The 13,155-nt window shown below is 50.6% G+C and overlaps 1 protein-coding gene across 2 annotated transcripts in view; it reads left to right on the top strand.

The window, feature by feature from the left end:
* The window catches only part of grm7 (glutamate metabotropic receptor 7), a 344,389-nt gene that overhangs the window by 170,179 nt on the left and 161,055 nt on the right, over positions 1-13,155 (top strand). For both annotated transcript variants that reach the window (XM_075460109.1, XM_075460110.1), the window contains exon 6: positions 9,774-9,974. In XM_075460109.1, coding sequence (XP_075316224.1) covers positions 9,774-9,974 — 201 coding nt within the window. The remainder of the gene's footprint in view (positions 1-9,773; positions 9,975-13,155) is intronic.

Genomic DNA, 13,155 nt, shown 5'->3' with positions numbered 1-13,155 from the left:
TCAGGTTCACAGCGGAGCGTGGTGGCGCTCTCAGGTTCACAGCGGAGCGTGGTGGCGCTCTCAGGTTCACAGCGGAGCGTGATGGCGCTCTCAGGTTCACAGCAGAGCGTGGTGGCGCTCTCAGGCTCACAGCGGAGCGTGGTGGCGCTCTCAGGTTCACAGCGGAGCGTGGTGGCGCTCTCAGGTTCACAGCGGAGCATGGTGGCGCTCTCAGGTTCACAGCTGAGCATGGTGGCGCTCTCAGGCTCACAGCTGAGCATGGTGGCGCTCTCAGGTTCACAGCGGAGCGTGGTGGCGCTCTCAGGTTCACAGCAGAGCGTGGTGGCGCTCTCAGGCTCACAGCTGAGCGTGGTGGCGCTCTCAGGTTCACAGCGGAGCATGGTGGCGCTCTCAGGTTCACAGCTGAGCGTGGTGGCGCTCTCAGGTTCACAGCTGAGCGTGGTGGCGCTCTCAGGTTCACAGCGGAGCATGGTGGCGCTCTCAGGCTCACAGCTGAGCGTGGTGGCGCTCTCAGGTTCACAGCTGAGCGTGGTGGCGCTCTCAGGCTCACAGCAGAGCGTGGTGGCACTCTCAGGCTCACAGCGGAGCGTCATGGCGCTCTCAGGTTCACAGCTGAGCATGGTGGCGCTCTCAGGCTCACAGCAGAGCATGGTGGCGCTCTCAGGCTCACAGCTGAGCATGGTGGCGCTCTCAGGTTCACAGCTGAGCATGGTGGCGCTCTCAGGTTCACAGCTGAGCATGGTGGCGCTCTCAGGCTCACAGCGGAGCGTCATGGCGCTCTCAGGTTCACAGCTGAGCATGGTGGCGCTCTCAGGCTCACAGCGGAGCGTCATGGCGCTCTCAGGCTCACAGCGGAGCGTCATGGCGCTCTCAGGTTCACAGCTGAGCATGGTGGCGCTCTCAGGCTCACAGCAGAGCATGGTGGCGCTCTCAGGTTCACAGCAGAGCATGGTGGCGCTCTCAGGCTCACAGCAGAGCATGGTGGCGCTCTCAGGTTCACAGCTGAGCATGGTGGCGCTCTCAGGTTCACAGCTGAGCATGGTGGCGCTCTCAGGTTCACAGCTGAGCATGGTGGCGCTCTCAGGCTCACGGCAGAGCATGGTGGCGCTCTCAGGTTCACGGCAGAGCATGGTGGCGCTCTCAGGTTCACAGCTGAGCATGGTGGCGCTCTCAGGCTCACGGCAGAGCATGGTGGCGCTCTCAGGTTCACGGCAGAGCATGGTGGCGCTCTCAGGTTCACAGCTGAGCATGGTGGCGCTCTCAGGCTCACGGCAGAGCATGGTGGCGCTCTCAGGCTCACAGCTGAGCATGGTGGCGCTCTCAGGCTCACAGCGGAGCGTCATGGCGCTCTCAGGTTCACAGCGGAGCATGGTGGCGCTCTCAGGCTCACAGCAGAGCATGGTGGCACTCTCAGGCTCACAGCTGAGCGTGGTGGTGCTCTGAGGCTCACAGCTGAGCGTCATGGAGCTCTCAGGTTCACAGCAGAGCATGGTGGCACTCTCAGGCTCACAGCAGAGCATGGTGGCGCTCTCAGGTTCACAGCAGAGCATGGTGGCGCTCTCAGGTTCACAGCTGAGCGTCATGGCGCTCTCAGGTTCACAGCAGAGCATGGTGGCGCTCTCAGGCTCACAGCGGAGCGTGGTGGCGCTCTCAGGCTCACAGCGGAGCATGGTGGCGCTCTCAGGTTCACAGCGGAGCATGGTGGCGCTCTCAGGCTCACGGCAGAGCATGGTGGTGCTCTCAGGTTCACAGCAGAGCATGGTGGCGCTCTCAGGCTCACAGCAGAGCATGGTGGCGCTCTCAGGTTCACAGCAGAGCGTCATGGCGCTCTCAGGTTCACAGCAGAGCATGGTGGCGCTCTCAGGTTCACAGCTGAGCGTCATGGCGCTCTCAGGTTCACAGCGGAGCATGGTGGCGCTCTCAGGCTCACAGCTGAGCGTGGTGGCGCTCTCAGGTTCACAGCGGAGCGTCATGGCGCTCTCAGGTTCACAGCGGAGCGTCATGGCGCTCTCAGGTTCACAGCTGAGCATGGTGGCGCTCTCAGGCTCACAGCAGAGCATGGTGGCGCTCTCAGGCTCACAGCGGAGCGTCATGGCGCTCTCAGGTTCACAGCGGAGCATGGTGGCGCTCTCAGGCTCACAGCGGAGCGTCATGGCGCTCTCAGGTTCACAGCAGAGCATGGTGGCGCTCTCAGGCTCACAGCGGAGCGTCATGGCGCTCTCAGGTTCACAGCGGAGCATGGTGGCGCTCTCAGGCTCACAGCAGAGCATGGTGGCGCTCTCAGGCTCACAGCGGAGCATGGTGGCGCTCTCAGGTTCACAGCAGAGCATGGTGGCGCTCTCAGGCTCACAGCGGAGCATGGTGGCGCTCTCAGGTTCACAGCTGAGCATGGTGGCGCTCTCAGGTTCACAGCTGAGCATGGTGGCGCTCTCAGGTTCACAGCTGAGCATGGTGGCGCTCTCAGGCTCACAGCTGAGCGTGGTGGCGCTCTCAGGTTCACAGCTGAGCATGGTGGCGCTCTCAGGCTCACGGCAGAGCATGGTGGCGCTCTCAGGTTCACGGCAGAGCATGGTGGCGCTCTCAGGTTCACAGCTGAGCATGGTGGCGCTCTCAGGCTCACGGCAGAGCATGATGGCGCTCTCAGTTTCACAGCTGAGCATGGTGGCGCTCTCAGGCTCACAGCGGAGCGTCATGGCGCTCTCAGGTTCACAGCGGAGCATGGTGGCGCTCTCAGGCTCACAGCAGAGCATGGTGGCACTCTCAGGCTCACAGCTGAGCATGGTGGCGCTCTCAGGTTCACAGCAGAGCATGGTGGCGCTCTCAGGCTCACAGCAGAGCATGGTGGCGCTCTCAGGTTCACAGCAGAGCATGGTGGCGCTCTCAGGTTCACAGCTGAGCGTCATGGCGCTCTCAGGTTCACAGCAGAGCATGGTGGCGCTCTCAGGCTCACAGCGGAGCGTGGTGGCGCTCTCAGGCTCACAGCGGAGCATGGTGGCGCTCTCAGGTTCACAGCGGAGCATGGTGGCGCTCTCAGGCTCACGGCAGAGCATGGTGGTGCTCTCAGGTTCACAGCAGAGCATGGTGGCGCTCTCAGGCTCACAGCAGAGCATGGTGGCGCTCTCAGGTTCACAGCAGAGCGTGGTGGCGCTCTCAGGTTCACAGCGGAGCGTGGTGGCGCTCTCAGGTTCACAGCAGAGCGTCATGGCGCTCTCAGGTTCACAGCAGAGCATGGTGGCGCTCTCAGGTTCACAGCTGAGCGTCATGGCGCTCTCAGGTTCACAGCAGAGCGTGGTGGCGCTCTCAGGTTCACAGCGGAGCGTGGTGGCGCTCTCAGGCTCACAGCTGAGCGTGGTGGCGCTCTCAGGTTCACAGCGGAGCGTCATGGCGCTCTCAGGTTCACAGCGGAGCGTCATGGCGCTCTCAGGTTCACAGCTGAGCATGGTGGCGCTTTCAGGCTCACAGCAGAGCATGGTGGCGCTCTCAGGCTCACAGCTGAGCATGGTGGCGCTCTCAGGTTCACAGCGGAGCATGGTGGCGCTCTCAGGCTCACAGCTGAGCATGGTGGCGCTCTCAGGTTCACAGCGGAGCATGGTGGCGCTCTCAGGCTCACAGCGGAGCGTCATGGCGCTCTCAGGTTCACAGCGGAGCATGGTGGCGCTCTCAGGCTCACAGCAGAGCATGGTGGCGCTCTCAGGCTCACAGCGGAGCATGGTGGCACTCTCAGGTTCACAGCAGAGCATGGTGGCGCTCTCAGGCTCACAGCGGAGCATGGTGGCGCTCTCAGGTTCACAGCTGAGCATGGTGGCGCTCTCAGGTTCACAGCTGAGCATGGTGGCGCTCTCAGGTTCACAGCTGAGCATGGTGGCGCTCTCAGGCTCACAGCTGAGCGTGGTGGCGCTCTCAGGTTCACAGCTGAGCATGGTGGCGCTCTCAGGCTCACGGCAGAGCATGGTGGCGCTCTCAGGTTCACAGCTGAGCATGGTGGCGCTCTCAGGCTCACGGCAGAGCATGATGCCGCTCTCAGGCTCACAGCTGAGCATGGTGGCGCTCTCAGGCTCACAGCGGAGCGTCATGGCGCTCTCAGGTTCACAGCGGAGCATGGTGGCGCTCTCAGGCTCACAGCAGAGCATGGTGGCACTCTCAGGCTCACAGCTGAGCGTGGTGGCGCTCTGAGGCTCACAGCTGAGCGTCATGGCGCTCTCAGGTTCACAGCAGAGCATGGTGGCGCTCTCAGGCTCACAGCAGAGCATGGTGGCGCTCTCAGGTTCACAGCAGAGCATGGTGGCGCTCTCAGGTTCACAGCTGAGCGTCATGGCGCTCTCAGGTTCACAGCAGAGCATGGTGGCGCTCTCAGGCTCACAGCGGAGCGTGGTGGCGCTCTCAGGCTCACAGCGGAGCATGGTGGCGCTCTCAGGTTCACAGCGGAGCATGGTGGCGCTCTCAGGCTCACGGCAGAGCATGGTGGTGCTCTCAGGTTCACAGCAGAGCATGGTGGCGCTCTCAGGCTCACAGCAGAGCATGGTGGCGCTCTCAGGTTCACAGCAGAGCGTCATGGCGCTCTCAGGTTCACAGCAGAGCATGGTGGCGCTCTCAGGTTCACAGCTGAGCGTCATGGCGCTCTCAGGTTCACAGCAGAGCATGGTGGCGCTCTCAGGTTCACAGCTGAGCATGGTGGCGCTCTCAGGTTCACAGCGGAGCATGGTGGCGCTCTCAGGTTCACAGCGGAGCATGGTGGCGCTCTCAGGCTCACAGCGGAGCATGGTGGCGCTCTCAGGTTCACAGCGGAGCATGGTGGCGCTCTCAGGCTCACAGCGGAGCGTGGTGGCGCTCTCAGGTTCACAGCTGAGCATGGTGGCACTCTCAGGGAACGTCTGTCTGAATGTGTGTGGTTCCCTCCTCCTGACAGCTGATGGCGCCTTCGGTTCCTCCTCCGCAGTGCTTCCCACCTCCAACAGGTTGTTCAACACTTCGGGTCAGCGCAACAGATTCTGCTCACGGTGTGTCTGACAGCTGCAGCCCAGATAAGATTCTGCTGCTGGTCCGACGGGGCGTTGGAGAGGAGCACAGATACGAGGCGGTCATGGAACTGAGGGAATCCTCTCAGGGGGGACGAGATAACATCGAGCTGGGGGTCGCTTCGCCTCTAAGCCTCAGAATGTGGAGGCTTAGAGATGAGAGTCGAGGCCTCTGGAGGGTTTCTCACCAGAGATAAGACGACCCCATCAGCATCCCTACAGCTGATCCCCGAGGTAATAACTGCTGATAACTGAGCTCAGAGTAGCGTGCTCACACTCTAACTGAGGCTCAGGACACCCGGAGACCAGCTGGAAAGACAAAAACACAGGCTTCACAAGGACCGCAGAGTTTAGAGTCTGCAGGAGCTGAATATCCTGTTCTGTTCGCTCTGCTGGCACGCAGCAACAAGATAAACACGTTTAAATACACGTTTAAATACACGTCTAGATACACGTTTAAATACACATTTAAAATGAGGAAGGCTGTGCTGTCAGACAGACTGCAGAGCAGGAACGTCTATAAGGTTTAAATGGGGTCACAGTAAATTGGACTATTCTATTTTCATTTGAAATGTTTCATATTTTTTAGATTTTTCTGAATATTTTGGTTCGACTTTAGTAAATTTAAAGAAAAGTTCAAATGACTTTTGTCTCTTCAAACAGAATTGATAGATAAAAATATTGGCTTCCTGGTCTTCTTTCAGCCAATAGGACATTACAGCTGAGCTCTGGGTTTGGTCTCTTCAACCAGCCATAAAAATAAATAATACCCATTCTGATCAGAACCTTTTCAGTTCAAACTTTGACCTCCGTGATTAAAATCCAGAACCAGTGCAAGACAGGAGAGAAAGAAAGCAAAAAGAAAGAAAGTGAAAGGACAGAAATTGAAAGGAAAGAAAGTGACTGGAAAGAAAGTGAAAGGAAAGAAAGCAAAAGGAAAGAAAGTGAAAGGAAAGAAAGCAAAAGGTAAGAAAGCGAAAAGAAAGAAAGCGAAAGGAAAGAAAGCAACAGGAAATAAATCGAAAGTGAAAGGAAAGGAAAGAAAGCGAAAGGAAGGAAAGTGAAAGGAAAGAAAGCGAAAGCAAGCGAAAGAAAAGAAAGCGAAAGGGCCCCTCATGTCTCTCGGCCCGGGGGCCCCTCTTGCCTCTCGGCCTCATCTGGTAGGAGAAGACTTCCCAGAGATGAAGCTCTGATGATGACATCACGGCGGTGAGGTCGGCGGCTGAGTATCTGTGAGCTGAATTTATCACAGAATTATCTCCTGTTTTGCATCTCCTCTCGTTATTCATTCACGGCCCCGGATCCCAAAGACTCAAAGCAAACAGAAGTCGTTCGACTCTGAGGTTTACAGCTCCTCCTGTGCTCTGCCAGCTCTGCCTCTGCCTGGTAAATGAGGCGCAGCCTCCGTGTGAAGGTGAACTGAATGTAAATGCAGGTTGTTGGGCTGCCATGTTTGTTCTGCCTCCCTCCAGCCTCCTTCAGCTGCAGAGCTTCAGCAGAGATGATGTTTGCTCAGCTGCTCTCCAGCTGCACTGTAAAATATCTCATTTTAATTCAGCTGATCGCTGCCATAGTTTGTGTTTTAAACATACAATCCTGCTGTGGCTAAAAAACAAGTGAATGTGTGTTCATGAGCTCAGAAAGGGATCAAAAACAAAAGAAAAACGTGTTCAGAATCCAATGTGATGTCATCAGTGATGTCACCACCTTTATGAACTTTGGGTCACACTCAGGCAGTGTTCGAAACCACATACTGCATACTGCATGTGCAGCGATGCAAATGGACAAAAAGTGAAAGGAAAGAAAGTGAAGCAAATGGAAAGAAAGCAAAGGGAAAGAAAGTGAAAGGAAAGAAAGCAAAAGGAAAGAAAGCGACGCAAATGGAAAGAAAGCGAAAGGAAGGAAAGTGAAAGGAGGAAAGTGAAACGAAAGAAAGCGACGCAAATGGAAAGAAAGCGAAAGGATATAAAGTGAAAGGAAAGAAAGCAAAAGGAAAGAAAGCGAAAGGAGGAAAGTGAAACTAAAGAAAGCGACGCAAATGGAAAGAAAGCGAAAGGATATAAAGTTAAAGGAAAGAAAGCAAAAGAAAAGAAAGCAAAAGGAAAGAAAGCAAAAGGAAAGAAAGCGAAAGAAAAGAAAGCAAAAGGAAAGAAAGCAAAAGGAAAGAAAGCGAAAGGAAAGAAAGCAAAAGGAAAGAAAGCAAAAGGAAAGAAAGCAACGCAATTGGAAAGAAAGTGAAAGGAAAGAAACCGAATGGAAAGAAAGCAACGCAATTGGAAAGAAAGCGAAAGGAAAGAAAGCGAAAGGAAAGAAACCGAATGGAAAGAAAGCAACGCAAATGGAAAGAAAGCGAAAGGAAAGACAGTGAAAGGAATGAAAGCAAAAGGAAAGAAAGCGAATGGAAAGAAAGCGAAAGGAAAGAAAGTGAAAGGAGGAAAGCGAAAGGAAAGAAAGCGAAAGGAAAGAAAGCAACGCAATTGGAAAGAAAGCGAAAGGAAAGACAGTGAAAGGAATGAAAGCAAAAGGAAAGAAAGCGAATGGAAAGAAAGCGAAAGGAAAGAAAGCGAATGGAAAGAAAGCGACGCAAATGGAAAGAAAGTGAAAGGAAAGAAAGCAAAAGGAAAGAAAGTGAAAGGAAAGAAAGCGAAAGGATAAAAAAGCGACGCAAATGGAAAGAAAGTGAAAGGAATGAAAGTGAAAGGAAAGAAAGCGAAATTAATCGAATTAATCTCATCATGTAGACCCACTGAGTTACATTGGCTGAAAGAGGACAAAAAGGTTTCTGAGGTACATTTTTCTGTATGAGGAGGGAAAAAGTAAACGACTTCGGCTCCTTTGGAGCAGGTGACACTAAGCTGTCGGTAATCCTGACGTGATTCAACAAGTTTGAAAATATCTCGGCCGAATTCGCCGTCTCAGAAATGAAAGACGGCGAGACATCCTCCGAGTCATCCTCTGCGGTGAGACGTTCCACCTTTCTAAATAAAGCTGCGAGTCAGCCCGAGCCACCTGCGCTCTGCACATGTTGCTCCACATGCCGGCTCGCCTCGCATCTCTGAGCTCACGCACAATCAAAGCAGCAGCAGCATCGTTCTTCCTTTTGGAGGAAATCCCAGAGAGTCGCTGGCACGGCGACGCTGACGTTTCACATCAGCCGGCTGAGGCGGGACGAGCTGATCCATGGCAGCTGAGGGGGAGCGTGTGCACTGAATGAGGAATAAAGCTGACAAACAGCAGCAGGAAGCTTCATAAAGAAAGCTCTGAAGCTCTGGAGGCGATGCACAACAAACACACCAGCAGCTGCAGCAATCACCTGCAACCGGACTCCTGGAAACATTTTCAGTTGTTTTTTTGTGGTATTTGCTGCATAATTCTCCCTCCATCCTCATGGAAACCTCAGTTTAAACCGGCTGCTGCTTCCCTAATCTAACATTTGACCCTCTGAGTTTCTCAGGATGCCTCAGACGTCTCTTCTCATCCTGTAAACTTTGAGCTCCGACTGGAAGCGACACAAATATGTGAAGAAACGCAGCAGGTGGATCAGTTTTTACAGGAAATCAAACCTTGAATCTCATCCTGTTCTTCGTTGAATCATCCCACAAATGTGCAGCTAATTAGCAGAGGATGAATAGGACTGTGTTATAAGTAGGGCTGGGCAACGATTAAAACCTTTAATCTGATTAATCACATGATTTCCCTGATTAATCACGATTAATCGCATTTGTACGCAGAATCCAAAAATGAATCCAAAAGTAGTGTATAGCTTTTAGCATTTAGCTTTATTTTAAATGTGCTGCCATATGAATGAAAGTGCCATAACATTTGTTGTGCAAACACACTTTTAACATCAGCATCTTTCTGTAGTTTTTATGTAGAAGCCTCGCTCCACTGTCTGTTTCCTTGAATGACTTGCTGCTATCAGTTGTGTGTTTTGCCTTTAAGTGATATTTTAGACTGGAACTACTACGCTGAGAAGACAATTCAACTTGGCAGTGTTTACAGATGACTTTGGTTCTGTCGACTCCGCCGTCTGGAAGAACTTTAAAATGAAAATGGCCGAGTAAAAGTTCCGTACCCTTCTCCATGTTTGGTGGATCCGCCGATTACTTTCTTTTCCTGTTCCACAGCAGACAGCAGCAGACTTTTACAAAATAAAAGCCTGTGAACAACAGACTTTTACAAAATAAAAGCCTGTGAGCAACAGACTTTTACAAAATAAAAGCCTGTGAGCAACAGACTTTTACAAAATAAAAGCCTGTGAGCAACAGAATTTTACAGTAATAAAATAAATTATTAAACAGGGGGGGTCCGTGGCGTAGTGGGTTGAGCAGGCGCCCCATGTACAGAGGCTATAGTCCTCGCTGCATTTGGCCCCGGTTCGAGTCCCACATCGGACGGCCCTGTGCTGCATGTTGTTCCCCCTCTCTCTGCCCCTGCTTCCTGTCTTTCTGAACTTTCCATTAAAGGAACAAAAGCCCCAAAAAATAATAGAAAATGCGATAATGCATGATAAAATATTTATCAGCATTAAATAATTGATGAATTAACGCGATAATAACGAGTTAATACAAAGTTAACTCGCCCAGCCCTAGTTATGAGATTATTTTAGGTTTGTAAGCTACATCTGTCAGAAAGCTGCACATCTGTAAATGATCCAGTGGTGGTCAGGGTTTTAACTCTGTAACCTCCCTGTTGCTCAGACAGTTCCTGATCAGATCAAACTCTCCTGAATGTGAACGCTTCTCCTCTGTCCTGCAGGTCAGGAGCGCATCAGCATCGACTCGAAGTACGAGCAGGAGGGGAAGGTGCAGTTTGTGATCGACGCCGTGTACGCCATGGCGCACGCGCTGCACAACATGCAGCGGGACCTTTGCCCCGAGGGCTCGGGCATCTGCCCGGAGATGGAGCTCGCCGGGGGGAAGAAGCTGCTCAAGTACATCCGCAGTGTCAGCTTTAACGGTGAGTTAAGGTCCTTCTGCCGCCCGTAAAGTCTCTCTGCGCTTCGAGGCCACCAAACATGGTGGTGGCCTTGTACAGCTCCTCGCTGTAAAAGCAGCCGTCAGATCAGTGACTACCGACAAAATCTGCCAACAGAACCCCCTGTTGTGTGAATAAAATGCAAAGATTTTACAGGAGTGTTTCTGACAGCTCGAGATAACACCCAAACACAGGAATAATTCTAAATAAATCACACAGCGTGTCACCAAAGAGCTGAACGGAAGGGTTGGTCTGAAGAGGCTCAGTCAGCAGATGCTGTAAAGTCAGGTGATGTATCGTCTTTAAGCAGCAATAATTAGACTTTTACTGCTCCGGAGTCAGTCATTAAGTCAGCGAATGAGTCTGCCAGGAGGGGAGATTTCACTCTTCTTCACAAAGAGATGTAAAAGTACCACAAAGAGATACAAAATCACCACAAAGAGATACAAAACTACCACAAAGAGATACAAAATCACCACAAAGATATACAAAAACACCACAAAGAGTTACAAAATCACCACACCAGTGTTTGCAGGGTTTTCCTGACAGCTCGAGATAACACAGAAACACAGGAATAATTCTGAATAAATCACACAGCGTGTCACCAAAGAGCTGAACGGAAGGGTTGGTCTGAAGAGGCTCAGTCAGCAGATGCTGTAAAGTCAGGTGATGTATCGTCTTTAAGCAGCAATAATTAGACTTTTACTGCTCCGGAGTCAGTCATTAAGTCAGCGACTGAGTCTGCCAGGAGGCGAGATTTCACTCTTCTTCACATTTACTTTCCATTCAGAGCGGAGTTCTGGGGCATAAACTGCTTAAAGATTTCCATCAGCCTGCCCCTGTTTTCAAACAGCCAATAACGGGAGACGGAGCGACTTTATGAGCCGGCAGTTGGCCTCCGAAGGCGATTCGGTCTGCAGCCAAAATGCAAATGAAATGTGTGTTATGATAGCGGTCTCATCTTTACTCTGGCAGCTCCGAGCCGGTTGAAGGTGGACGAGTTTTAGGAGAGAGCTGCCGCTGTGATGAACACACACCTCCGTTAATGTGGGCGTAAGGGGTGTGTTCATAAGGTGTGAAAATGTTTGAGTCTGGTTTTACTGAATCTGACGAAGCTGAATCTGCTTCAGATGACTTTTAGTGTCCAAAAATACTGCTTTATAACCACCTGATTACTGGGGCCCGACATTCAGGAGGCCCCTGGGCCCCAGAGCCTGTGGAAGTAAGTGCAGTCAGCAGGACAATTACAGCAGAACTACCACAAATACACACTAAATCACCATAAAGACATGCAAGAAGACAACAAGGAAACACAAATCGACCACAGAGATGCACAAAGTTCTTAAAGAGATGTAAAACTACCATAAAGAGATACAAAATCATCACAAAGAAATGTAAAACTACAACGAAGAGATGTAAAACTACAACAAAGAGATACAAAATCACCACAAATAGATACAAAACCACCACAAAGAGATGTAAAATCACCACAAAGAGATACAAAGTCACCACAAAGAGTTACAAAACCACCACAAAGGGATGTAAAACTACCATAAAGAGATGATAAATTACCTCAAAGAGACATAAGAAGACTGCAAAGAGATGTAAGATAACCATAAAGACTCAAGATCACCACAGAGAGAAGCAGGAAAACTACAAAATGTCCACAAAGAGACAAAAATTATGACAAAGAGATGCTCAACTACCACAAAGATGTTAAAGAACAGCAGAGACACAAAATCTCCACAAAGAGTTACAAAACTACCACAAAGAGATGCAAAACCACCACAAAGAGATGTAAAACTACCACAAAGAGATGCAAAACCACCACAAAGAGATGGAACACTACCACAAAGAGATGTAAAACCACCACAAAGAGATGTAAAACTACCACAAAGAGATGTAAAACCACCACAAAGAGATGTAAAACCACCACAAAGAGATGTAAAACTACCACAAAGAGATGTAAAACCACCACAAAGAGATGTAAAACTACCACAAAGAGATGTAAAACCACCACAAAGAGATGGAACACTACCACAAAGAGATGTAAAACCACCACAAAGAGATGTAAAACCACCACAAAGAGATGTAAAACTACCACAAAGAGATGTAAAACCACCACAAAGAGATACAAAACCACCACAAAGAGATGTAAAACTACCACAAAGAGATGTAAAACCACCACAAAGAGATGTAAAACTACCACAAAGAGATGTAAAACCACAACAAAGAGATGTAAAACTACCACAAAGAGATGTAAAACCACCACAAAGAGATGGAACACTACCACAAAGAGATGTAAAACCACAACAAAGAGATGTAAAACTACCACAAAGAGATGTAAAACTACCACAAAGAGACAAAAAACACTGACAAGAATACCAGAATTAACGGATACTCAAGATCACATAAAAATATAAAAACATACGATCACTTCGTGTGTGCTTGCACACATCAAACTCGCCGCTCTAACCAACGCTGCTGTCATCCCTCAGCTTCATCCTGACTTCCTGATGCGTGAAAGGACACGGTGATGCCAGGCTGAGCCGCCTCTGCTTGGCATGTGTGACTTATGAGCGGGTTAACGCAGATGTTTTTTACGCTGATGATGTGCAACGCGTGTGAAAGAGCCAATAGTGTTTCAGTAAAGTTTTACTGATGAGCGTAGCCCAGAAGGGAAACTTGGTGTTGAACTCATTGCATGTAAGTTACAATGACCAGAAGAAACGACCACATAGGTGTTAAAGAACATAAAGAACAGCAAACAGACACAAAAGCACCATGAGGAGACGCCAAATGACCACAGAGATGCAAAACAAGCGTATAAAGTGATTCAATATGTCCACAGGACAGCAGGACAAGAGCTAAGACGATAACAAAGCAGCTGTTTATGATGTCATAAAGAAGTAACAGTTAATATAAAAGAAGTGCTCGTCGGGTTGTTTGAAAGTCAGATCAAACCGGTTCGACTGTGAGACTTTCAGTGGCCCTGACTGGACTCTGCAGAGGTGGGGTGGTGCTTTGCTTTAAAGCCACACATGCACTAAAACACGTGCACTCCTGCTTGTGTTGCAGCGTCTGTTAAACAGCTGAAGATTGAAGCTAGGTGATGATCCACAGCGCAGTCCTGCAGCTAAACCCCAGAAGAGCAGCGAATGAG

This window comes from Odontesthes bonariensis, chromosome 3, assembly GCF_027942865.1.
Source record: "Odontesthes bonariensis isolate fOdoBon6 chromosome 3, fOdoBon6.hap1, whole genome shotgun sequence".
NCBI classification, from domain to species: domain Eukaryota; kingdom Metazoa; phylum Chordata; class Actinopteri; order Atheriniformes; family Atherinopsidae; genus Odontesthes; species Odontesthes bonariensis.
The sequence above is the reverse complement of the archived record's forward strand: the minus strand, read 5'-3'. Positions and strand labels throughout refer to the sequence as shown.